Source organism: Sus scrofa, chromosome 7 (assembly GCF_054392235.1).
Source record: "Sus scrofa isolate SSC_HxYL_T2T_F1_AM1 chromosome 7, Sscrofa_HxYL_maternal_Yorkshire_Landrace_v2.0, whole genome shotgun sequence".
NCBI classification, from domain to species: domain Eukaryota; kingdom Metazoa; phylum Chordata; class Mammalia; order Artiodactyla; family Suidae; genus Sus; species Sus scrofa.
This window is the reverse complement of record NC_139389.1, coordinates 105,396,473-105,423,706: the sequence shown is the minus strand read 5'-3', so window position 1 is coordinate 105,423,706 and position 27,234 is coordinate 105,396,473. Positions and strand designations below refer to the sequence as shown.

Sequence of the window (27,234 nt, the reverse complement as noted above, 5' to 3'; positions counted from 1 at the left end):
TTTATTCATTTATTTTGTCTTTTTAGGGCTGCACCAAGACATATGGAGGTTCCCAGGCTAGTGGTTGAATGGCAGCTGTAGCTGCTGGTCTATGCCACAGCCACAGCAACGCCAGATCTGAGCCAAGCTGCGTCTGCTACCTATACCACAGCTCATGGCAATGCTGGATCCTTAGCCCACTGAGTGAGGCCAGGGATCAAACCTCCATCCTTATGGATCCTAGTCAGATTCATTTCTGCTGAGCCACAACAGGAACTCCTTGGGGACCATTATCTTGACTGACTTCATTAGAAACCTTTGGGGATGGTTTGCATTCATTCAGTCATTCATTCATTCAAGACAAATGCTTACTGAGCACCTATTAGGCCTCTTCATTTACATGTGTCAAGGGGAGGCCACTATAGTTCCTGCTTTGCTCAAGCCCTGGGGTCACAGGAAAAGGTCACTCATCATACTGAATGTTCTCTGGCTTTGCCAGGAGTGCATTGCACCCATCCATTCAGTTTGGTTTCCTGTTCTGTCACAAGAGGGTGGATCCTAAAAATCCCCAAGGACTCCTTTCTCTCCCCTTTTCGGTCATTCTTCTATGGCGATTTCTGGCTGCCTGTGACTGTCCCTGAATGGTGGGAAGCCCAATTTCCTGTGCTGGTCGTGCCAGTGGAGCTTGGTACAGCTCTGCTGACAGTGCTGAACCCGGCGGCCGCCTCGGCTGCTGCTGGCATCTCCTACCATCTCCAAGCAGCACCACACCTCTGCTGAGGCGGAGAGTCGAGAAGTCTAGGTGGTGAATCATTTGTCTTGATAAGCAAGTCTGTCTGGCCTCTCTTGCCTTCACCTGGAGGGACAGAGTGGGCCAGGGGACAGAAGAGGTGGTACTTAGATGCCAGCAGTGCCCTCACTGCATGCTGGTGGCCCTGAGTGAAGCTCTTCCACATGCTCTTGCTGATGCAGCACCGCAGGGAGCCTGCTGTGACATCACTGCTGGCCTGTGGGTACCCTAGGCTGCTGGGTGTGTCTGGACCTGAGTTCTGCTTCCTTCCTCCCCTGGAGACACTGGGCTGCAAGAAGCAAACATCTCCAGTGCTGACTCAGGCGCCCTAAGGCCTGGCTGTGTCTGGTAAATGGAGCTTTTCTCCTGGCTGGAATCATCTGGCCTGACTCCTCTTTGCCCTTGAGTGTAGCTGTTCTTCAGCTCAGATGGGTGGGGGAGCTTGGCTGGACCCAGGAGAGACCAGCACTGCTTTCTGGAAATTATAGGCTCTGAGCATGTCAGGGGTGGGTACAAGGGGGTCTGGTGAAGATTATTACACAGTGGTGAGACCAGAAGCCTGGCATGCTGGGTCTTCATCTGCTTTCTTTCTGTCTCGGGACAGCTCTGAGATTGTTCTGGTTAAGAAGGGAGAGGATGCTCTGACACATCTGGTGGTTGAACTCAACTTTGGAAGCAACAGGCAGGAGGACAGACTTTGCATTTGGGGAGAGATGGAAGAACCAAGCCAAGGAAAGCTGGAAGCCCCTGCAGGATCCCTTTGGATACAGACTAGACCAGTTTCCTTCTCTCGGCCCCAAGAAACAAACAAAACCAAAGGCAGAATCTGGGCTGAGGGGGGTGGCAAGATTGAACACATACGAATACATCTGCTTGTGCTTTCTGTTAAAACCCAGCTGAAACTACAGGAACTCACAAGGCCTATGTGAGAGGAGATAACCACAGCAAAGTTTTGAAAGCTGGAAAACAGGTGGATAAGTGATAACTGGCTTAGAAAGATGATTTTAAGCTGACGGTGGGGAAAGCGAAGAATGAATCGATTTATATCACTGAATCCTTAAAAGTCTAGGAACTGCAGCACGAGGTACCTTTGGTACTGGAGTGAGGAGGTGCTGAAGTAAAACAGGTCAGATGTGGAGTTCCCATCGTGGCGCAGTGGAAACGAATCTGACTAGCATCCACGGGGACTCGGGTTTGATCCCTGGCCTCATTCAGGGGGTTAAGGATTCAGTGTTGCCATGAGCTGTGCTGTGGCTGTGCAGACATGGCTGCTGTGGCTGTGGTGTAGGCTGGCGGCTACATCTCTCATTCAACTCCTAGCCTGGGAACCTCCATATGCCTTGGGTGCGGCCCTAAAAAGAAAAAAAAAAAAGGTCAGATGTAATTATATGAAATGCACTGGTCCCACTGATGTCCTCTTCCTCCGCTCCATGCAGTCACATGACTGCCTTTCCTTTTGAAAGGGGGACACAGTTTCTGGACTGGGGGACACTAAGCACAGGGTGTGGCTCTGGGGATTTTGTTTAAAAAATGGAGACATTCCTTGGAGGCTCAGTGGGTTAAGAATCCAGTGTTCTCACTGCTGTGGCTTGGGTCGATGCTGTGGCTCGGGTTCAGTCCCAGGCCTGGGAAACTTCGCATGCTGCAGGCACAACCAAAAAACTGAAGAGATGAAATAACACACGGAAGCGTGCACTCCGAGGCCACTGTGGCCTGCCCCCGACTTGATTCCCAGCACACTGGCAGCCAGACCTTAATTTTCCTGCAGTTTGGAAGAGTATGGCTCCCTGGGAGCTGACCAGCTCAAGAAAATGACCTCAGATATTCTTGGCTGGGCTTACTTGTCTCTCTCTACTGGGAAGCTCAAAGTCAACAGATTCCTCCTGTGTGCCTTGAGGTTCTAGTCAGCTTTTGATCCCTCACTCCTTACTGCCTCCGGCTTATTAGTATGGAAGCATACACACAAGGAAGGAGAAATGATATCATGAACTCACATGTACTCGTCCAGTTTCAACAGTGACCAACTCGTGGGTGATCATGTTTCTTCTGTCACCCCCACTCATTTCCCATCCTTGGTTATTTTGAAGGAAATCAGCAACATTATATTTTCTTGGTAAATATTTCAGTATGCACCTTTAAAACATAAGGACTTCCTTTTTAAAACGTAAGTACAATTTGGTTCTTAGTCATGAACAGACAGTCAAGGATTGCTATAACTCTGGGCAAAAGTGCACCAGAAACCAAAGCACAAATAGAAAAAGCAGCTGAGACCAACTACCCTAGGAGAAACAAAACAAATAAAAAGTAAAAACCATTGGTAGTATGGTCCAGTAAAGGAAAGGATATGCTGCCCATATTGCAAAAACAGGTGTTATAGAGCTATATGTATGCTTGCTACTCAGTTTTTTTGTTTTGTTTGTGTTTTTAAATTCAGAGAACAGAAAAGAGCTCCCAGAGTTCCTGTTGTGGCTCAGTGGGTTAAGGACCTGGTATTGTCTCTGTGAAGATTCGAGTTCTGTCCCTGGCCTCACTCAGTAGGTTAAGGATCCAGAGTTGCTGCAAGCATAGGTTGCTGATGCAGCTTGGATCCGGTGTTGCCATGGCTCTGGCCACAGCTGAAGTTCCGATTTGACCCCTGGCCCAGGAACTTCCATATGCTGCAGGTGCAGCCATAAATAGAAAGAAAGGAAAAAAAAAAAAAAAAAGGGAAGAAGAAGAAGAAAAGTACTCTCTAAAAATTAAAACCATGACAGGGAAATGAGAAACATTAGAAGATAAAGTAATGACATCTCAGAAAGAAAATTAAGAAGAAATAGAAGTTGGAAGAGTAGAGGAGAAAAGTTAAGACTATCATGGGACCAGTAAAGAAAGCCTAATACCTGAATAATAGAGGTTCTAGAGAGAGAAAACAGAAATAAAGGAAAGGACATTACCCGTCAAATACTTGAAGAAAATTCTCTGTAACTGAAGAACATGAGAGTTCAGATTTGAAAGTACTTGCTAGGTTCCCACTGAAGGCACATTCCCCTGATGTTTCAGAACCCTGGGGAGTAAGAGGAGGCTAAAAATTTTCCCAAAAGAAAAAGACACATCACATACAGAGCATCGGGAAGCAGAGTGGTTCAAGGCTTCTTAACAGCAGTGCTCAAAGCAGGAAAGTCATGCACGATGCTCCAAGATGATGAAGGAAAATCTGTATAATCATTTTTCTGTCAGGAGCGTAGACCTGCTCTAACATCAACAGCAACAAAAATTTCACTTCCATGCATTCTTTCTAAGGAGCTCTTGGAGAATGTCTATCACCAAAGTAAGTGAAGGAAGCATCGAAGAGAGAAGGTAGGGTACAGGATAGAGGAGGGATGAAGGGAACCTCCTGAGGACTGTGAAAGGAGATCCCAGGACGGCAGCTGCGTATCGGACAGAGAGGTGGGCAGTTACCGGCAGAGTAACGCGGGGCCGTCATCATCATCAGCTCACCTGCTGCCAGGGTCCCGTCAGTTTAACCTGGGGGAGCCTGGCCAGGATTCCTCTCTGTCCTCGGCTGTCTTGCTTATGTGCTAATGGAGCTCCTTGTCCTGTTGACCTCATAGGCAGGAGTGTTTTCTTTGCCCAGCCCTGAGAACCAGAGGTGGGCCTCAGTGAACTTAGAAAAGTTGGGCACCCACCCCAGCCATACTCCTGATGGATGTCCAGTAACTCTACCTCTCCCCCCAGTTCCCTGCTGCCAGATGTCCTCGCTGTGGTCACCTATCCAGTTTTTCTAGCACTCATGTCTTGCGTACAGGCTTTCCTAGAAAGGGCTCCTGTCTGTTCTCTAGGACGAACACCAGGCACCGTGTCTAGTTTATTTCCTGGAGAGCCTTCGTCTAGCAAAGGCAGTGTTTTTACTCTTTTGCAATATCGTGGGTAGAACTGTGTCCCCTAAAAGAGACATGTTGAAGTTGAAGTTGAAGTTCTAACCTGTGGCGGTGACCTTCTTTGGATATAGGGTGACCTTCTTTGGATATAGGGTGACCTTCTTTGGATATAGGGTGACCTTCTTTGGATATAGGGTGACCTTCTTTGGATATAGGGTGACCTTCTTTGGATATAGGGTCTTTGTAATCAAGTGACAATGAGGTCCTGCAGTACGAGGACTGGCTCTCATCCGGTGACTGGTGTCTTTATGGGAAGAGGGAAGTTTGGATACAGACACACAGGGATGGAAATGCCACGTGAAGCTCAGAGACAGAGCCTGAGGGCAGGAAGCTGAGGAGGAGATTGGAGTTATGCTGCCCGAGGCTGGGGAAGCCCAAGCAATGCCAGTGGCCACCAAGAGCTGGGAGAGGCAGGAAGGATGCATCCCTCTGGCCTGGAGAGCTAGCACGGCTGTGGTGGACCCCTTGCTTTGGCGCTAGAATCCTTGCCTTCAGATCTGAGAGACAGTAAATGTCTGGTGTTTTAAGCCACCCCAGTTAGGTGAATCTGCTAGGGCAGCCCTGGGGAATGAGGACACAAACAGCTACACTTGTGCTTGTCACTCACTTGTTCAAAACTAAACAGTATACTTCAGTTTGGGGGTGAATACACAGGTTGTAGATGATAGAGCCAAGTAAAGGGGTGAATAACAGAAGTCAAGTTGTGAGATGTCGGGAGAGGGAAGGGGTGTGATGGGGAGGAATGCGGAGCTCCTAAAGGACTGGATGGAGTCAGATGGGGATTCATCCGATTTTCTTTCAGTCATACATACGTGTTTTATACACCCTGTGTGTATACATTTGACAGTAAACCTTTTAGGAGTTTCCATTGTGGCTCAGTTGTAACGAACCTGACAAGTATCCATGAGGACATGGGTTTGATCCCTGACCTCACTCAGTGGGTTAAGGATCTGGTGTTGCTGTGAGCTGTGGTGTAGATCACAGCTAGAGATGCGGCTTGTGGCTGTGTCTGTGGGGAAGGCCAGCAGCTGCAGCTCCGATTTGGACTCCTAGCCTGGGAACTTCCATATGCCGTGGGTACAGCCCTAAAAAAGCAAAAAAAAAAAAGACAATAAACTTTAAAAAAAAGACTAAATCAAGCAAATCACAGTCCTCAAAACAGACCAATTGCTTAACCTGGGAGAGGTGAATCACTTGGGCCAAATGAAGGTCTGGGGATCTGGGAGCCTTGGCGCCAAGGTAAGCATTTAGCAAATCAGAGCCCCCTGTGCTAATGGAGATGAATAATTAATAAGAAATCCCAAAGTGATAAGTCATCAACCCAAGCTAAATTTACTGTTAGGACATACGGAAAGAGTCTCCTCAGTTATGCCAAGTTTTGAGAGCCTGGGATCCAGCTAATGACATTATGTCAGACTTACAAAGTCCTTTGAGCCCCCACTCCCCTCCCTCACCCCCGCCTGACTCATGTCTCCCTCCATTGTCCTAGTACGGCATGACCTTGAGATCTTTCTAGGTGATCTCTATGTTTTATTATTTTTTTCTTTTTTGGCCACCCCTGTTGCAAATGAAAGTTTCCGGGCCAGGGATCGAATCTGAGCTGTAGCTGCAACATGCCCCACAGCTGCAGCAATGGGATTCCCAACCCACTGCACTAGGCTGGGAATCGAACTGGTGCCTATGCAGAGACAAGCTGGATCATTAACCCGCTTTGCCAGAGTGGGAACTCCAAGGTGATCCATATTAAATAACATCAAATGCTATAGAAAGTCATTCTGCCTCTATATCCAAGGGTCAAGAGTCATTTTGGTGCTGGTTTGCCTTTATTTCTCTCTAACCCTGTACTCTTCTTTCTAACAAAGGCAGATGGCCATAGACTCAGAACTTTGACCAGAAACAGGATCTATTGAAATAATAACCTTTATTTACTTCATGATTTAAAAAGAAAACTGAAGTATACTGGAGTTCCTGTCATGGCTCAGCAGAAACAATTCCAACTAGGAACCATGAGGTTGCCGGTTCGAGCCCTGGCCTCGCTCAGTGGGTTAAAAATGTGGTGTTGCTGTGAGCTGTGGTATAGGTCGCAAATGCAACTCTGATCTGGCATTGCTGTGGCTCTGGCGTAGCAATTAGACCAATTGCAACAGCTCCAATTAGACCCCTAGCCTGGAAATCTCCATATGCTGCAGGTGCGGCCCTCAAAAGACAAAAGCCAAAAAAAAGAAGTATACTGATTTGCAATATTATGTCAATTTCTGCTCTACAGTGAAGTTACACATACATACGCATTCTTCTTTATGTTGTTTTCCATTATGGTTTATCTTGAGATATTGAACATAGTTCCCTGTGCTATACAGTAAGACCTTGTTATTTATCCATTCTATATATACTAGTTTGTATCTTCGAACCCCAAACTCCCAGCGCATCCCTCCCCTATCACCTCTCTTCCTTGGCAACCACAAGTCTGTTCTCTATGTCCGTGAATTTGGTTCTGTTTCATAATTAGTGATATCATATGGTATTTGTCTTTTTTTTCCTGACTTCACGTAGTATGATAATCTCTAATTCCATCCATATTGCTGCAGATGTCATTATTTCTTTCTTATGGCTGAGTAGTATTTCATCGTGTGTATATACCACATCTTATTTAGCCATTTATCTGGCAGTGGACATTAGGTTGTTTCCATGTCTTGGCTTTTGTGAATAATGCTGCTGTAAATATAGGAGTGGGTGTGTCTTTTTGAATTATAGTTTTGTCCAGATATATGCCCAGGAGTGGAATTGCAGGATCACATGGTAATTCTATTTTTAACTTTTCGAGGAACCTCCATGCTATTTTCCATAGCGTCTGCAGCAACTTACATTCCCATCAACAGTATAGGAGGGTTCTCTTCTCTCCACACCCTCTCCAGTATTTTTAATTTGTAGACTTTTTAATGATGGCCATTTTGATCAGTGTGAGGTGATACCTCATTGTAGTTTGGATTTGAATTTTTTTTTTTTTTTCTTTTTAGGGCTGCACCTGTTCCCAAGCTAGGGGTTGAATCAGAGCTGTAGCTGCTGGCCTACACCACAGCCACAGCTACGAGGGATCTGAGTCACATCTGTGGCCTCCACTGCAGCTCACGGTAACACCAGATCCTTAACCCACAGAGCAAGGCCAGGGATCAAACCTGCATCCTCATGAATACAAATCAGATTTGTTTCTGCTGAGCCATAACAGGAACTCCTGAATTTTTTAATAATTAGCAATGTTGAGCACCTTTTCATGTGTTTATTGGCCATCTGTATGTCTTCTTTGGAGACTTTTTTTTTTTTTTTTTTAAGTCTTCTGCCCATTTTTTCAATGGGGTTATTGTGTTTTTGTTGTTGAGTTGTATGAGCTCTTTGTATATTTTGGAAATTAAGCCCTTGTCAGTCACATTGTTTGAAAATATTTTCTCCCATTCCATAGGGTTTTTTTTTTCATTTTGTTTATGGTTTCCAGTGTTTATTTTTATTTTCATTTTATTTATTTGTACAGGTTACTTGATATTAGCAGAGTATTTGTTTTTCCATTTATTTTATTTTATTTTTGCTTTGCCTTTTTTTTTTTTTTTTTTTTAAGGCTGCACCTGTGGCATATGGATGTTCCCAGGCTAGGGGTCAAATATGAGCTGCAGCTGCCAGGCTATGCCGGAGCCACAGCAACGCAGGATCTGAGATGTGTCTGAGACCTACACCACAGCTCATGGCAATGCTGGATCCTAACCCACTGAGCGAGGCCAGGGATCAAACCTGTGTCCTCATGGATACTAGTTGGATTTGCTTCTGCTGCACCACAATGGGAACTTCCTTTAATAATTCTTAAGGGCCCTAGGATTTTTGTAAATGAACATTGGCTTCAACTTGTAGTCAACCAGCTTCACTAAGCCCCAAAAGAGAATCAGCCTGTCCTTGGAAGCTTTGAGGCTGGACGTTGACTTCTCCTCTCCAGCTATGAAAATCCTAAATGGCATCTTCTTCCACATGAAGCTGTTTTGTCTACATTGAAAATCTGTGGGTTAGTGTAGTCGCCTTTGTTAATGGTTTTAGCTAGATCCTCGGATAACTTACTGCAGCTCCTGCATCAGCACCTGCTGCTCCACCTGCACTTTGATGATGATGTCATCCCTTAAACCTCTTGAACCAACCTCTGCCAGCTTCTAGCCTTTCTTCTACAGCTTCCTCACATCTCCCAGCCTTCATAAATTTGAACAGAGTCAGAACCTTGCTCTGGATTAGGCTTTGGCTTGAGGGAATGTTGTGACTGGTCTGATCTATCCAGACCCCTGGAACTTTCTCCATATCAGCAGTAAGGCTGTTTCGCCTTCTTATCATTTGTGTGTTCACCAGAGCAGCACTTTAAATTTCCTTCAAGAGCTTTTCATTTGCATTCAGAACTTGACTAACTGGTACAAGGGACCTAGCTTTTGGCCTTTCTTGGCTTTTGACATGCCTTCCTCATTAAGCGTCATCATTTCTAGCTTTTCATTTAAAGTGAGAGTTTCACCTTAAAGGTCGTTTAGGGTTATTAAATGGCCTCATTTCCATATTGTTGTGTCTCCAGGTATAGCAGGGCCCCAGGAGAATCTGAGAGGTGGGAGAACAGCTGATCTGTGGAACGGTGACAACACACACAACATTTACTAAGTTTACCATCTCATGGTTCCTGGTGCCCCCAAACAATTACAGCAGGAACAGCAGAGATCACAGATCACCATAACAAGCATAATAATAATAATAATAATAATAATAATGAAACATAAGTTTGAAATATTGCGAGAATTACCAAACGTGACACAGGGACATGAGGTGAGCAAACACAGCAGAGAAATGGCACCAGTAGACTTGCTCAGAGCAGGGTTACCGCAAACCTTCAATTTGTTAAAAAAAAAAAAAAAAAAGCAGGAGTTCCCATTGTGGCTCAGTGGAAACGAATCTGATTAGTATCCATGAGGCCTCAGGTTTGATCCCTGGCCTCGCTCAGTGGGTTAAGGTATCTGAAGTGGCTGGGGCTGGGGCATAGGCCAGCAGCTCTAGCTTGGCTTCTACTCCTAGCCTGGGAACCTATCTGTGCCTCAGGTGTGGCTCTGGAAAGAAAAAAAGCAGAGTTCCCACTGTGGCCCAGCGGTAATGAACCCAACCAGTATCCATGAGGACACAGGTTCCATCCCTGGCTTTGCTTAGTGGTTTAAGGATCTGGTGTTGCTGTGAGCTGTGGTGTAGGCCAGCAGCTATAGCTCCAATTTGACCCCATATGCCGAAGGTGTGGCCCTAAAAAGAACAAAGGGAAAAAAAAAAAAACAGTATCTGCGAAGCACAGTAAGGTGAAGTTCAGTAACGAGGTATGCCTGTACATACTCAGTGATCAATAATGCATGGCTATTGTTGCTATTTAATCAACTGTTTCATTTATCTATACTTTCATTTATTTATACAGTAAACATTTATTGCGTAGCTATTGTCTATCAGGGCTTACCAGGCAAACCACTAGGGGTCTTAATACCTTGAACTCAGAGTCCCATGGTTTCTGCGTGCATATGAGACACTTAGAGTAGTGATGACAGCTGTAATGTCCTGAGTGCCTAATTATGTGTCAGGCACTCTGCCAGGTGCTACATTACTGTGTTACCTTTCATCTCTGTCCCCATTTTATAGAAGTCGGAACAGAGATGCAGAATTTATGAAATTTCACATGAAAAATGTCAAGACTGGGATTGAGATTGTCTGCCTTTTTTTTTTTTTTTCCTTGTTCCATCCTGACTTGTTACTGTCACCCTAAACCCATTATATCCCACACTGAACTTGGTTTCCTCAAATGGGCTCTGTCTCTCAACTGCTCAGTCGGGGACACCACTGTTTCTACTTGTCATCCGTATCTAAAAGGTGGGATATGTCTCCCTTCTCCATCAAGCCTCTATATCTAGTTAATCACTTGGATTTTAGTTTAAATACATATTTTCCTCTCTATTCTTGTCCTGGCCAGGCTCCCCCAGCCCTGCCACCTTGACTTGGATTTGTTGGTTTTCAGCATTTGTTCCACCCCCCCTCCCCCGCCACACACATGAGAGGGGAGGTTGACATAAAACACTTTCATGGACTCAGTCAGATTTTGATAAAACGTCCTTAAGTTTTCCAAGAAGTGAAGCACCTGTTTGTCACTGCTAGAAGCTTAGAATAGGCTCAGGGCAATGGTAGAGATAAGTAAGCTGCTGTGAATATAACCTTTCTCTCCTACCTGGGAAAACGTGTTTGGAGAGAACTATGATGTTTTCAGTTGTAAAAAATAGAGATTTCCCCTTTAACAAACAGTACTGGGAAAATTGGATATCCACATGGAAAAGAATGGCGTTGGACCCCTCTCTCTTATGATATTCAAAAATTAACTAAGAATGGATCAATGACCTAAGTGTATGAGCTGAAACCATGAAACTCTTAGAAGAAAACACAGAGGCAAATCTTCATGAACTTGGATTCGGCAGTTCTTTAGTATGACATCAAAAGCATGAGCATCAGAAGGAAAAATAAAGTGAACTTCGTCTAAATTAACAACTTTTGTACACCAGGGGACACTATCAGGTAAGTGAAAAGACAGGCTATAGAAAGAGATAAATATTGCCAATCACATATTTGATAACGGATTAGTATCCAGAGTGTACAAAGAACTCATAACTCAACAACAAAACAACAGACATTTCTCCAAAGAAGACATGCAAATGGCCAGCAAGCACATGAAAGGATGCTCTGTATCATTAGTCATTAGAGAAATGCGAATCAAAACCACAGTGAGTCGGAAACCACAAAACCACTAGAATGGCTAGACTAAGAAGGAAGAAAAGAAAAAGGAAAATAGCCAGTATAAGGCAGATATGGAGAAATTGGAACCCTCATACATTGCTAATGGGAATGGAAAATGCTTCAGCTACTGTGGAAAATAGTTTGGTGATTCTTCGAAACGTTCACCGTGGAATTACTATGTAACCTAGTAATTCCACTCCTTGATACACACCCCAAAGAAGTGGAAACAAGTACTCCAACAATTATATGTGCACACGTGTTCACAGCAGCTGATTCATAATAATCAACAGGTGCAAACAATCCAGATGTCTTGTCTTCTTTGCATTCTTTTTTTCTTTTCTTTTTTTTTTTGTCTTTTTGCCATTTCTTGGGCCGCTCCTGCGGCATATGGAGGTTTCCAGGCTAGGGGTCCAATTGGAGCTGTAGCCACTGGCCTATGCCAGAGCCACAGCAACGTGGGATCTGAGCCATGTCTGCGACCTACACCACAGCTCACGGTAACTCCGGATCATTAACCCACTGAGCAAGGGCAGGGATCGAACCCGCAACCTCATGGTTCCTAATCGGATTCGTTAGCCACTGAGCCACGACGGGAACTCCTTCTTTGCATTCTTAAGGCCACTTGCTACATATGGAGATTCCTGGGCTAGGGGGTTTAATCGGAGCTACAGCTGCTGGCCTACGCCACAGCCACAGCAACACAGGATCCACCCTGCATCTGTGACCTACACCACAGCTCACGGCAATGCCAGATCCTTAACACACTGAGTGAGGCCAGGGATCGAACCCAAAACCTCACGGTTAATAGTCAGATTTGTTTCTGTTGTGCCACAACGGGAACTCCCAATCCAGATGTCTTATCAGCAGACAGGAGAAACAAATTGTGGAATATAATACAATGGAATATTATTGAGTCACAAAGAGGAGTAAAGTACTGGTATGAACTACTGTGTGGATGAACCTTGAAAATATTGTGCTGAGTGGCATAACCAGATGTGTCACATGGTATGATTCCATTTATATGAAAATTTTCAGAATAGGTAAATCAATAAAGAGCAGGCTGTTGGTTGCTAGAGGCTGGGAAGAGGGGGAGAATAGGGAATAATTGCTTAATGTGCGTGAGATTTCCTTTTGGGGGTGGTGAAAATGTTTTGGCGCTAGATAAAGGTGGTGTTTGTGCAGCATTGTAAATGCAGTAATGCTACTGAATTGTTCACTTTAAAATAGCTAATTTTGGAGTTCCTGTCATGGCTCAGTGGAAACGAATCTGACTAGCATCCATGAGGAGTCAGGTTCAATCCCTGACCTCACTCGGTGGGTTAAGGAGCCAGCGTTGCCATCACAGAGGTGGCTTGGATCCCGGGTTGCTGTGGCTGTAGCGTAGGCCAGCACCTGCAGCAGCTCTGATTCAACCCCTAGCCTGGGAATCTCCATATGCTGCAGGTACGGCCCTTTAAAACAAACAGAAAAAAAAAAGCAAAGCTTTCACAAACTCTGTTGCTTTCATTGTTACTAGTAATACATGGGAGATCCTAGTGTTTTAGGACACTGGTTCTTGAGAATCATTGGCTGAAACCATCCGTGGGGATAAATTTGCCTCTCCCCTTTGCTGAGGGCAGAACCCTAGGCCAGGGGTTTCTAACTCAGATGGCTTCCGAGGCCCAGCCTGTTGGGATGAGTTATTTGAGGTCAGCTGGGTGTAAGGCAGCAGGGAGGAGAGGAGATTAGGAGGAGCTGGGCTGGACCTGTACCATCTAAAGGCATTCCGCTTTAGACAGACTGCCCTGGGCTGGTTCTTGCCTCATCTCCATCTTTCTGCCATCCCTCTTAAGCCGTCTGACACACTAAGATATTTTTAAAAATCATCTTTCATATGCCAGTCTGCTTCTAAAAATCAACTACCTGTAACGGAATATCAACTTCTTCCCTTTCTGGGATAGACCCTGAGAAGGCTCAGCTGGATCCAAACAGCATCATGAATCTGTTATCCTCCTCCCCCTGTACCCTGTCCCACGCCACCTGGAGGTCTGGGATGACAGGGCTGAACCCCATTGGATGTGGCAGGGGAAGGGGCTCTCTGAATCTTGGGCGTAAGGGGGGGCTCAGAGAAATGTTCGGCAGCTGGGTGCCACCACTGCACAAGGAATGATAGGTTTCTGTGCTGCCACTTCCCCAGCAGGCTGAGTGCTTATTGGTCTGTATCTCTGCCTGCAGAGAAGGGGAGAGAGGCACAGAAGAATCTGGAAAGGTTTTTGTGATTAGGTAAGATGTAGAAAGTTGGTTTTTTGTTTGCTTGCTTGCTTGTTTGTTTTAATCTGCCCAAGCATTCAGGGGCTTGGACCCAGTCAGGATGCTGGAAGCTTGGAGTGGGCAGGTGAGGGAAGGGGCCTTACACCATTAGACCCAAGGAGTGGCGTATTGTTTTCTTTTGTTTCCAGACCTGTGCTTCTGGTAATCCCTCTTTACTGCTGATTTTCTAAAAGTACGTTGGACATAAAGAGCTTTGGCCCATGTCCTTTCATTATGTAACAATTCAGTGGACATTTGGGGGGGGACAGGTAAAGAGAAGTCAGTCGCGGGACTTGAGGGACCTGCCTGAGGCTCTTGCCCTAAAATCAGCCCCCCTTCTCCACTCTCCCTGTTGAGACTTGAACGGCAAGACTTTGTGGTTCAGGTTCTGACCCACAGAGGCTGTGCCCACCCAGGGCCTTTGGAACCATCCCACTTGCGAGAATGGAGGCCAGGCTTCTGCATATCCCGGAGCTTACTAGCCGCCCACTCAGACGGCGTTCCTTGGCTTTGCTTACTTTAGGCAGTGAGCATTTTTGTTCTCCTGAGAGAGATTGGCTCCCACAGGGGCACACTTGCTGCTGGAACCATCACTGGGTCAGGGGCTGCCTTAGCTACTGTCCTAGGAGAGCCACAGTGCAGTGGCTTTGGCATTAGAACCCAGGACACAGGGCCCAGGGTGTGATTGGGTCACTGCCCTAGTTCCTCCTTTCGGCGCCGTGTTCACAGAAAACATTATGACTGTCGGCATGTGTGCCATCTGACCTTCCGGCCATCGGCCACTTGACAGTGGGTGGAGGTGTGTTCCTAGATGAAAAGGAAACCTCTGTGCCCAAAAGACATGTTTCTTTCTTTCTTTTTTTTTTTTTTTTTTTTTTTTTTTGCTTTTTAGGGCCGCACCCGTGGCATATGGAGGTTCCCAGGCTAGGGATTGAATCAGAGCTACAGCTACTGGCCTACACCACAGCCACAGCAACACCAGATCGATCCGAGCCACGTCTGTGACCTACAGCACATCTCACAGCAACGGCAGATCCCTAACCCACTGAGCAAGGCCAGGGATCGAACCTGCGTCCTCATGGATACTAGTCGGGTTCCTTTCCGCTGCCCCATGAGAGGAACTCCAAGACATGCTTTCTTAAGACGTGAAGTAAAGTAACTTGGAGAGGCTCATGGATACTGTCCTGACACTGTCAAAGCTGGCAAGTCCAACATGCATCTCTGTTCTTTGTGATCTGAGGGTGGTTGAAACCCAGGGAGGCCCCTGGAATACAGGAAGCCTAAGTAGCAGCTCCTAGAAGGGTCAGCTGTGACCTCACCGCTCCTCTTTCCCAGGGTGTGAAGGGGCCATATGGTGCAATGTTAACTCAGAAAGCTCTTGAGGCAAGCTGCCTGGATTTCAGCCCTGGCTCATTGGTTGAATGGCCTTGGAAATTTTATTCAGTGGTGCTGTGTCTCCATTTCCTCATCTGTAGAGCAGAGATGGCAGTAGCATCTACTTCATAAGGTTGGTGTGAGGGTTAAACTAGTGCCTGTAAACTACTTGACGCAAAAGTGGATGCATCATAGGTGTTAAAGGGTGGTGGCTCCCCTCGCCCACCTGTGGCAGCCACAGCCACATGATGGAGCCCACAGGAGAGGACAAAAGGATGGCAGGAGGGCTGTGTACTCGGTGTCTAATGCAGACTCTCTGGTTTCTCCTGTATTCCTTTCCTTGCCCAGTATTGATCCTCCAGAAGGTGGAGAACGGAGACCTGAGCAACAAGATTCTGAAGATCACTGATTTTGGCCTGGCTCGGGAATGGCACCGAACCACCAAGATGAGCGCAGCAGGGACGTATGCCTGGATGGCACCCGAAGTCATTCGTGCCTCCATGTTTTCCAAAGGCAGCGACGTGTGGAGGTAAGGTCCAGAGGTGCAGGGCCAGCGTCTCCTGGGTCTCTTTCGGCTGCACAAATGCCACAGGACTTGGAGAACTGAGCTTGCATAGAATCCCGGGTGCACTGTGCCCAAGTAGGTCTATGTTATCCCTTGCAAGCAGTCTATCCCAATTCCCTCATTGCCAAAGGGCACTTTCTAATGCCTTCATCTTTTAAGAAGTTCCTCCAGTGCTGTGGCAAGGACCACCTCTATGTCGGCCTCTTTGTGTTGGTGGCTGCTCCCTAGGAAAGACTAGCAGATTCTCGGGGGCAGTGTGTACTGAGCTGTAGGGTGGAGTGCACCCAGTCCCTCGTGGAGACCTTCCCTAGGGTCTCCTGGCTTGCTTTTTTTTTTTTCTTAGGGTCGCACCTGTGGCATAGGGAGGTTCCCAGGCTAGGGGTCGAATCGGAGCTACAGCTGCCATCCTACGCCACAGCCACAGCAACTTGGGGATCTAAGCTGTGTCTGCAACCTACACCACAGCTCATAGCAATGCTGGATCCTTAACACACTGAATGAGGCCAGGGATCAAACCCGAGTCTTCATAGACACCAGTCAGTTTCGTTTCTGCTGTGCCACAATGGGAAGTCCCATGTGTATGTATTTTAAATGGCAGCTTTACTGAAATATTATTCACATACTATAAAGCTCACCTTTTAAAATATATAAGCCAATGGTTTTAAATTGACAATGTTTTACACTAATCATTATTGTTATTTTCATAGAGCTGCTGTAAAAAAATTATCACATACCAGGTGGCTTAAAACAATAGAAATTTATAGTCTAGAGGCCAAAAGTCTGAAATCAGTGTCAGCAGGACCATACTTTCTCCAGAAATCCTAGGGCAACTTCTGTTCTAAATAAAGATTCTGAGTATTAGAAAATGAAGTTATTTTTGCAGGGCCACCATTTAACCCATGACAACCACTAACTATTTCCAGAATATTTTTTATCGCTCAGAAAAAAAAACCCAGTACCTATTAACAGTCATTCCTCAAGACCCACTATCTGCTCCCTGGCAGCCACTAATTTACTCTATGTCTCTATGGATTTGCCTATTCTGGACGTTTCATGTAAATGGAATCCTACAGTATATTTTTGGTAACTGGCTACTTTCATTTGCATAATGTTTTCAGGATTCATGTGTGTTGTAGCATGCGTCAGAACTTCCTTTTTTTAAATAGCTCGGTAATACTCCATTGTATGGGTATACCAGTTTGTTCAGCCATTCATTAGTTGATGGATGTTGGGTTGTTTCACTTTTTCACTAATGTGAAAATAATGCTGCTGTGGGCATTTGGTACAAGCTTTTATGAGAGCATATTTTTTCAGTTCTCTGGGACATATACCTAGGAGTGAAATTTTTGAGTCATGTGGTAATTGTATGTTCAGCTCTCTGAAGAACTGCCAAACAGTTTTCACCAGGGCTCTGCCGTTTCGCATTACTGTTAGTGGTGCATGAGGTTCCTGTTTCTCCACAGCCTCTCAACATTTATTGTTTCTGATTATTAGCCATCCTAGTATGAGGGGGTATCTCGTGGTTTTGATTTGTATTTCCCTAATGACTAATGATGTTGAGCATCTTTTCATGTGCTTATTGTCCATTTGTTGATCCTCTCTGAATAAATGTCTGTTCAAATCTGTTGCCATTTTAAAAATTAGGTTATATGTCCCTCCCTTTTCATGTTGAAAGAGTTCTTTCTGTATTCTGGATACAAGCCCTTTATCCGATGTATGCTTTTCAAATATTTTCATTCATTCTGTGGGTTTTCTTTTTACTTTCTTGATGGTGTCCTTTTTTTTTTTTTTTTTTTTAAATTTTTTTTTTTTTCTTTGTTTTTAGAGCCGCATCTTCAGCGTATGGAAGTTCCTGGGCTGGGGGTCAAATCAGTGCTGCAGGCCTACCCCACAGCCACAGCAACACAGAATCCAAGCCGAGACTACAACCTACACCACAGCTCATGGCAACGTCAGACCCTTAACCCACTGAGCAAGGCCAGGGATTGAACCTGCATCCTCATGGATACCAGTCAGTTTCATTTCTGCTGAGCCATGATGGGAACTCCAGTGGTATCCTTAGAAACACAAGCATCTTTAATTTTGATAAAAGTCTGATTTATCAATTTTTTCTTTCATTGCCTGTGCTTTTGGTGTCATATCTAAGAAACCAAGGCTTGGTAATCCTTTGAAACACAAGAATCTTTAATTTTGATAAAGTCCAGTTTATCATTTTTTTTTTCCTTTGATTGCCTCTGCTTGTGGTATCATATCTAAGAAACCCAAGTCATGACGTTTTTTTTGTTTTGTTTTGTTTTCTTTTTTCCTTTTTACGGTTACACCCACGGCATATGGAATTTCCCAGGCTAGGGCTTGAATTGGAGCTGCAGCTGCCAGCTTATGCCACAGCCATGGCAACATCAGATCCGAGGTACATCTGCAACCTGTGCCACAGCTTGCAATGATACTGGATCCTTTAACCCCCTGATCGAGGCCAGGGATTGAACCTTTACCCTCATGGAGATATGTGGGGTCCTTAACTTGCTGAGCCACATAGGGAACTCCAAGTCATGAAGTTTCAAATCTATGTCTTCTAAGAGTTTGTAATTTTATCTCTTACATATATAGGTCTCTGTTTCATTTTGACTTAATTTTTCTATGCAGTGTGAGGTAGAAATCTCACTTCATTCTTTTACATGTGGCTCTCGAGTTATTCCAGTGCTATTTGTTTAAAAGGTTGTTTTTTTTTCTTGTTCATTTGTATAGGCACCCTTGTCAAAAAGCAGTTAACCACAAACCTAAGAGTTTATTTCTGGACTCTCAGTTCTACCCCATTGATCTATGTGTCTACTCTTATGCCAGCCCCACCTATTTTAACTACTGATGCTTTGAAGTAAGTTTTGAAATTAGGAAGTGTGAGTCTTCCAATTTTCTTCTTTTTCAAGATTATTTTAGCTGTTCCAAGTCTCTTCAATTTCCATTTGAATTTTAGGATCATTTTGTCAATTTCTGAAAAATAGGCAGCGGGGCTTTTAAGAGGGATTGTGTTAAGTCTGTAGATCACTTTGGGGAGTCTGGCCATCTAAATAATACTGTTTTCTAATCCATGAAACGGGATATCTTTCTGTGTAGTTAGACCTCCTTTAATTTCTTTCAGTGATGCTTTATAGCTTCTGTCTATTGATGTTAGCTATGGTGTATCAGACCTGAGTTCATTAAGTAGTGGACTAATCAAAAGGAAAAAAAAAAAAACAAGGTCCCTCAGTGTATTGTTCTTGTCTGAATAGTTACATCTGAGTGACAGTTAGTTCTGCAAAGGTACTGTAATTATATTCTGGGCCTCCTCCATGCTGCGATGGAGGGTAGGGTGAGAATGGCCCGGATCCTCAACAACCAACTACACAGCTGCCCAGTCCATTTGGACTCCAACTTCCCTTCAAGAAGAGCAGTTCTTTCCCTTTGGTTGTGCTGTGCTAAGTTTTTTTGAATCACAGAAGTAAAACATGTTCACTCTAGGGAAAAAAATAGAAAATACAGATAAACAAAAGAAAAAGAAAATCACCCGCTTCTAAAGATAATCTGTGTTGGCATTTGGTGTGCTTACTCATGTTCACACCATTACCCACTCATCCGTTAAAATGGGATCTTTCTCTTTTATAAGCTGCTTTTTGAATGTAATATGTAGCATGAGCATATTCCTGTGTTACTAAGTATGTATTGTATCGATAAATATAGTAATGTATATATTTATAGATAAATTAATACACATCATCGTCTTGCATGAGGATCTGGGTAACAGGAATGATGGTTACCCAACAGTTTACAAAGTGCTTTCACGTATGGAAGTTCAGCTGTCTTTGCCAAAGATTATTAAACAGTCAGTGTAGTTCCTGGAACATGGGGTCAGAGCTGAAGAGCAAGTAGAGGAGCCCATTCAAGGGATACCCTCTTTTTTGGGGTGAGTTGACCATCTTAAAGACCAAGCAGGTTAATAAGAAACAGTCCTGGTGCAGCACAGGTGCAGAATTGCTGTGCCTTGGGTTGGGAAGGGTTGCTATTCGCTCTCTTGCTTTTCTTCACTTTGAACAAACATAAAGCATCCCTCCCCCACGTGTGACATTACCAAAGGGTGGAAAGGATTAGGGCACTGCTGGAGGGGGTTAATTATGGACAACAGGGTGCATTCCCCAGGGTGGGCGGTTAGGCTGAGAAGACGGGAAATTGCAGGCAGCAGTGTGGGAGCTGGCCGTTCTCTGGGGGCAGGGAACTCCCAGGCAGGGTTCTGGCTGAGCTGGTACTTTCAGGCCACTTGTAAATGGTCTTGCATAGACCTCCTGACCTTCTTTCAACCCCAGAGGACAAGAAAGCAGGCTAACCCTGAGGTAAATCACTCAGACGTCTCTGGTCCGCCTCTCGCTGGGGCTCACATCCCACCAACGTGTACTCTCCCCTCCCCTTTTTGGACTCTCTTCCTGCCAAAGGAACACCAAGCCTTCATGTATATCACCCACCTTCTGTCACAAAAGTGCGGAGGAACATTGGCAGAGGAGGTCTCTGGTTTTGTCACCCCCTGGAAGGCTTCTTCCCGGAATGGCGGTGTCCCTGGGCAGGTCCCTCTCTAGAGACTTTCTCATTCAGGCTCTTCCCGAGGGCAAGTGCAGTGTTTACCAGCTACTGATGGTGATTTCAGCCTGAGGAGTAGTTACTTTTATTCACCTCTTGCACCTGTTATGTGTCGCATAGAGGAGGAAACTTAACCTTGGAGCAACGTGCTTACTGCCTCCAGGTCAAGGGCTCTGGTGGTAAAGCAGTCATCTGACTCCAGTCTGCCTCAGTCTTTCCCACCTCTTAGTTGTTGAGCCCTTCAGACGGAATGGAGTGCCCTGAACAAAGGACCAAGCTGCCCTCCCTGAAGCTGGGAGGGGAGGGTCCCTGGTCCCTCCCGCTTCCAGGTGGCCTGAAACATCTGAGTAGAGCTCAGGGTGAAACCATCACAGAGGGTAAATGGGGACACAAATAGGACATGTTTTTCGATCTTTGAAAACACCCAGGTAGTTAGGGTTGGGACACCGGTTGTCTTTGCCTGGTTGGAAGAAAGGAGTTTAGGGGACCTCAGGTTTTTCTTCCTCTGGGTGGAGGTGGGCAGTAATGCCGAGAGCAGGCCACTAAAGGTGAGAGTGGTGCTAACCTGGAATCTAGTTAGCATTCCAGCACTGGGGGCTCTTTGAGGTCACTTGGTGGGAGCTACCCAGCATTACCACTGTCTGGATGCTCACATGAAAGTTTTAGCCGAAAGTCCCAGTGCAGTTCCTGATGATATTTGGGACTTCTTCTGGGCCACCCAGTGCACCTGCAGGACCATCTGACCGTGCAGGGACACCTACACTCACCCACTGACTCATTCACGCATGAGGACCAAAGCATACCAGAGCCTGGGCAAGGCCCTGAGAATGCAAAGATTAGAAGCTACTCTTCCTGCCTTTAGGATTCCATAGGCTGGTAAACAAATAATTAAAATACTCAGCAGACAAATGAGGGCTGAGTAACTCTTGGGGGTGCTAGGGAAGGCCTCCTAAAGTGTCCAGTTGTCCCCATCAGCCTCAGACTAAAATCCAGCTTCTTGTCAGGACAAGACAAGACCTGCAGCTACCAGTCTACCAGTTGTTGTTGTTTTTTTTTTCTTTTCTTTTTTTTTTTTCTGTCAAAAAGCTTAAAGAAAATAATAGTATTTTGAGCTCACTGGGAGAATGCCATTGTCCAAGGAGACTGGCCAGTCCACTCTGAGGGCCCATCTGTAGAGACCCCTAGAGGCACACGTGTGGGCACATTGCTCCTCTTTGGCCACTTGGGATCCTTTGAGGGCAGGTCCACACCTTTGTGCACCCTGATCCCTGTGTCTGGAGCCCTGGCTCTTCCCTCACTTAGCAAAGTTTTGCTCAGGGTTTCCCGCCTTCTCTCACCTTGGTCTGGTGTAGGTGACCCTCCTCTGTCCCCTCTCAATACCTCTCTTGTGACTCCTCTCTCCGTATTCTATTGATGCTTTTTTTATTCTTCTCACTAATCTCTTGGGGATAAGATCTGTTTTTATGATCCTGTATCCCAGTACTTGGTATTGAGTTGGCATAAATATATAGTAGATGTTTAAAAAATGAATGAATAAATAGTGATGCATTTGAATCAGATCTTGAAAGATGATTAGTAGAGTTTACCGAGGAGAGAAATTGTAGAAGGGCATTCTAGGGGGAAAGAATTGAAAACGGGTCCAGGTCCACCACGACTTACTCTGTACATGCCCTTCATATGTGCTGCTAAACCTGTCTAAAACTTGCCTTCCTCGTCTGCAAATGATGATAATTCTTACCTTGCAGGTTGGTTGTAGGGATTCAAGCTGATGAGTATAAATATCTTAGCATGCTGCTTGTACAAGGGAGGGACCATGATAAAATAGTTACTGGGTTTATTATTATTTTTTAAATTAACACGTCTCCTTTTGGTTGTCAGAGAACCCCTCTTCCAACTGTTTCTGGTCCTGACTTATTCCTGAAAGGATTAAAGGCTCCGTGAGTTTGCCTGGTTCTCATTGCGAATTCATAGAATAATGATGCCGCGAAGCTTTGTACTCCCTATTCTCTAAGCTCACAGGACCTGTGGAAAGAAACTTCTCCTGTGGATTTGAAAGGCAGGGAGGGAGCTGGGAGGCCTCACAGATGATGTGCTGCTCTGCTCCACCCATGGGGTCCACCTTTGTGAAAATTTCCCCTTTGAATTAGATGGAGGTCACCCTTAAGGACACATTCACACTGATGAGGGGCAGGAATCTATCCACCCTAGTGGGCATTGAAAAAAATCTTTCACAGGAGCAAAACCTGTGTGTTTTGTGTGGTCATCGCTCTGCTTTTCTAATGCTTAAAAAAAAAATGTGTCTGTGACTAAAGCTGAAGTTTTCTTTTTTTGTTTTTTTAAGGGCCACAGGTGTGGCATATGGAAGCTCCCAGGCTAGGGGTCAAATCGGAGCTGTAGCTGCCGGCCTATGCCATGGCCACAGCAATGCGGGATCCAAGCTGCATCTGCGACCTACACCACAGCTCACAGCCATCCTGGATCCTTAACCCACTGAGTGAGGCCAGGGATTGAACATGCATCCTCATGGATACCAGTTGGGTTCATTTCCACTGAGCTACAGCAGAAACTCCACTGAAGTTTTCTTAAAGCAGAAAAAAAATGTATTCCTGGGAGGCTGTTTCTTCTCCCAGTTTATCATATTCGAAGTAGCAGGGACCAGATAGCTGTGCCCATTGAGCACTGATTTAGCACTAGAGTAGCACATTTCATTTCACGACAGCCTTGTGGGACTATTATTTGCACTTTCTAGGTGGGAAACTTGAGCAACGAGACTTTGAAACCAAGTGTGCTTGACTCCAGAGTTTTTGTTGATAGCCAGTAGGCGTTATGGTCTCCCTTTGTATTATGTCACTGTGTCCGTTCGTTAGTCCCCCTGTGTGTTGGAGAGGATGAGGGATGCTCGTCAAAGCCGCACGAGCTGTTCCGGTGAAGGTGCACCTGGGGCTCATGGGTGGCTGCTGTCTCTGTCCTTTCTTCAGCTACGGGGTGCTGCTCTGGGAGCTGCTGACCGGTGAGGTCCCCTTCCGAGGAATCGATGGCTTAGCAGTCGCTTATGGAGTGGCCATGAACAAGCTTGCCCTTCCCATTCCTTCCACGTGCCCAGAACCCTTTGCCAAACTCATGGAAGGTGAGTGACCCCTGACTAGAACAAACCTGGAGGCCATTTACCTGTTCATCAGCACTCGATGGATTGTGGCCAATTCTACAGGATTAATCCCTGACAGAGGAGGTGAAATGTTAGTCCCCCAAGGAGGACTCCAGTGGATGGTTGGAAGAGTTACTTCAAGATGATGGCAGGACCCGGCTACGCTGGTGTCCCCGATGTCCTTCTGTCCATCTACAGGGACTGTAGAACTGAACTTAGTAACGAAAGCCTGCTCTCCAGTACTCCGGATGTCAATATTTAATGCAAAGTGAGAAGGTATAGCAGCTTTTATTTCAGGACCTCTGAGTGTCTTCCATGTGGAAACAAAAACATCTGAGAAGAAAGGAATTCTAAAAGTCAGTCAAGCCCTGTCATTTTGAAAGTGAGAAATACTAAGCTGAGAAAGGTTAAATGGATAGGCGGTCCCTCCAGTGGGTAGTGGCTGAGCGGAGAGTAGATAGAGCTCACCTTTCCTGACTCCCACACCAGGGCTTTTCATCCTTTGCCTCCTCATCTGTGCACTGAGGCAGAGAAGGGTGGCTCATTTATGGCAAGTTGAGGCCCATTTATGGCAAGTTGAGGCCCATTCTCAGGACTGGAATCAGGTAGTAACCTGATAACTGTGGTAGTTGTACTCTATCCAAGAAAACTCTTTGGACTTGCCTTTCTTATACTAAATCAGAGGAATGGAATGGATGTGGTACAGCGTCATTCTTTTTTTTTTGGTCTTTTAAGGGCCCGCAGCACATGGAGGTTCCCAGGCTAGGGGGTCCAATTGGAACCATAGCCACCGGCTCACGCCACAGCCACAGCAACTCGGGATCCTAGCCGCGTCTGCAACCTACACCACAGCTGACGGAAACGCCAGATCCTTAACCCACTGAGCAAGGCCAGGGATCAAACCCGCATCCTCATGGATGCTAGTTGGGTTTGCTAACCGCTTAGCCACAACAGGAACTTCCAGAGTCATTCTTGATGGTTGAGATGTTGGTCAGCTTGCTTTACTTCCTGTCTGAGATTCGCTAAACCCCAGTCTCTGTTTCTGGAAGGAGAGATGAGAGGTCAAATGAGGTCACGTGATATCCTAAGTCTTGCATTTGCCTTTGTCCATTCCTGCTCTCTCTTGACTCCCGTGTTCCATGCAGATTGCTGGAATCCCGACCCCCATTCGCGTCCATCTTTCACAAATATCCTGGACCAGCTGACCACCATAGAGGAGTCTGGTTTCTTTGAAATGCCCAAGGACTCCTTCCACTGCCTGCAGGATGACTGGAAACATGAGATTCAGGAGATGTTTGACCAACTCAGGGCCAAAGAAAAGGTAAGAAAGAGAAGCAGAAGGCATGCATTGAATCAGTGGACCTTCCTCACTGGGGTCTCTGCACAGACTCTGACACAACCATCTTCCTGCTTGGTTTGTAATAATAGAGAAGCTTTTTCCTTCCTGGCTTTACGTGAAGCGAGTTCTTCAGGCCTCAGGTGTGCCCTGAAGTGATACAGAATTGCTTTCTTTTTGGGCTATGGCCGGAGTAAGTAGGGAGAGTCAGGAGTCCACAGCTCTCCTTGCAGAATATCTACTTCATTGTCTTCACTGGAGGAAGAGAACCACTGGGCAAGTGCCAGCAGAATGGCTCATCCTGCCAGCTAAAAGCAGGAGAAGGTTCTAGGACAGTTTCTTGGTTCTGCAATGGACTGATAAAAGGCCGTTAACTGGGTATAGGGATAGGTTAGCATGGAGAAAAGTTATCAGAACATCCTGCCGGTGTCATTTGGGATCAGAAACAGCATATGGGTTAAAAATACCATGAGTCTGAAATTGTTTGGCATTTTTCAGAGTTTTAGGAAAAGAGCTCAAAGGCTAAAAACTGAGGAGTTCAGAGACTCCTAGCTCATTGGAGATCCACCTTTTTGTTTTGGTGACCTTTCCCTAAATGGCCCCTCTCTATGCCTGGGGCGTCCAGCTCGCAGTCAGTGTCCACAAAGATGAAGCTAATCAAAGCACTTCTGTTGCTCACACTGCAGAGCCCTCGCCCAGAGGCACGAGGGATGTCCATAGATAGACTGGGTTGATTTCTTCTTTCCCTTCTCACTGCCCATTGTGGGAATTTGGGAAGCAGTATAATAATAGCAGCATCTAAACTTGCCTTTATGGCTTCCCAGCCCTTTCACTTGAAAGGTCTGATGAGACTTTTCATACACTTTATCCAGGAGTCTCATGGCCCCTAGAAATGTTACTATTGCCGGAACTCGGCCTCTGCTCACGGGTGCCAAATAGAAAAGTGGAGACAGGGTTTTGGGTGGATAAAAAAAATAGCTCTATTGCTTTGCCAGGCAAAGGAGGGTCACAGCAGGCTAATGCCCGCCTTAGGAGAGATTGGTAGGTGGTTTTAAAGTATTGGGAGTGAAGAATAGGGCCGCAGAGAAGGGTCAGGGTAGAGGCAAGCTAGGGTCAGGGTAGAGGCAAGCTTGCATCGTTTTCAAAGCTGGTGTTCGGTGGTCTGGTGGTCGTCTTTCCAGAATAAAGAATGCTTCATTAACATCTTACATTTATTGGGGGGTTTTAGTTCTGCAGAAGAACTCAAAGACAATGCTATCCATATTCCTTAGGGAAGACCAGGACCCTACCCCCAAAGCTGCACTATTGTTTCTTGATCGCTCCTGTCTGATCTCTGCATCCGCTCCCTTCCCTGATTAGCCACCTGCCCTTTGGGACCCAGGGAAGGTCATGGAGGCTGAAGTTTATTCCCTAAAAATAAGAATTGGGAGACACAGACAGCTTGTGTTCCCAGGAGCCCACAGGGCCCTGCTTGGTTTCGGTCCTAACTTCTTCATCTCAGAACTGATGTCAGTGACTTGCCTAAGTCAAGAGGCAGACTAATTTTTTTTTTTATTACAGTATAGTTGATTTACAATGTCATGCCAATTTCCGCTGTACAGCAGTGACCCAGTTTATATATATATATATATATACACATTTTTTTCTCTCATTATCTTCTCTCATGTTCTAGCACAAGAGATTGAACATAGTTCCCTGTGCTGTACAGTAGGACCTCATTGCTTATCCATTCTAAATGTAATAATTTGCAGCTACTAACCCGAAACTCTCAGTCCACTCCTCTCCCTCCCCCCTCCCAAGAGGTAGAATCTTGAACCAGTGTCTTCTGATTTCAGGGTTTTCTGAAAACCATCTTCTCTCCCATATCATTGTGGTTTCCCTAAACAAATGACTTAAGAATCATTTCTGGAGCTAATTTGAAGATATAACTTTTTTTTTTTTTTTTTTGTCTTTTTGCCTTGTCTAGGGCTGCTCCTGCAGCATATGGAGGTTCCCATGCTAGGGGTCCAATCGGAACTGTAGCCACTGGCCTACGCCAGAGCCACAGCAACGCAGGATCCGAGCCGTGTCTGCAACCTACCCCACAGCTCACAGCAACGCCAGATCCTTAACCCACTGAGCAAGGCCAGGGATCAAACCCTCAGCCTCATGGTTCCTAGTTGGATTCGTAACCACTGCGCCACGACGGCAACTCCAAGATATAACTTTTTTTTTGGCCACGCCTATGGAGGGTGGAAGTTCCCAGATCAGGGATTGAACCCTGGCCACAGCTTCGACCTACACGACAGCTAAGGCAATGCCAGGTCCTTAACCTGTGGCACAGCAGGGAAACTTCCAAGATACAACTTTTTTGATGCAACATAGCAATCGTAAACCTGGTACTGTTTGGGAAGTCAAGGAGCATTCTTCAGGGGAATG

At 45.7% G+C, this 27,234-nt stretch overlaps 1 protein-coding gene across 2 annotated transcripts in view; it reads left to right on the top strand.

Annotated features, from left to right (window-relative positions):
• Positions 1–27,234, top strand: part of MAP3K9 (mitogen-activated protein kinase kinase kinase 9) — an 83,747-nt gene that overhangs the window by 34,764 nt on the left and 21,749 nt on the right. For both annotated transcript variants that reach the window (XM_021099418.2, XM_021099417.2), the window contains exons 3-5: positions 15,517–15,697; positions 23,314–23,462; positions 24,626–24,801. In XM_021099418.2, the coding sequence (XP_020955077.1) occupies positions 15,517–15,697; positions 23,314–23,462; positions 24,626–24,801 (506 nt within the window). The remainder of the gene's footprint in view (positions 1–15,516; positions 15,698–23,313; positions 23,463–24,625; positions 24,802–27,234) is intronic.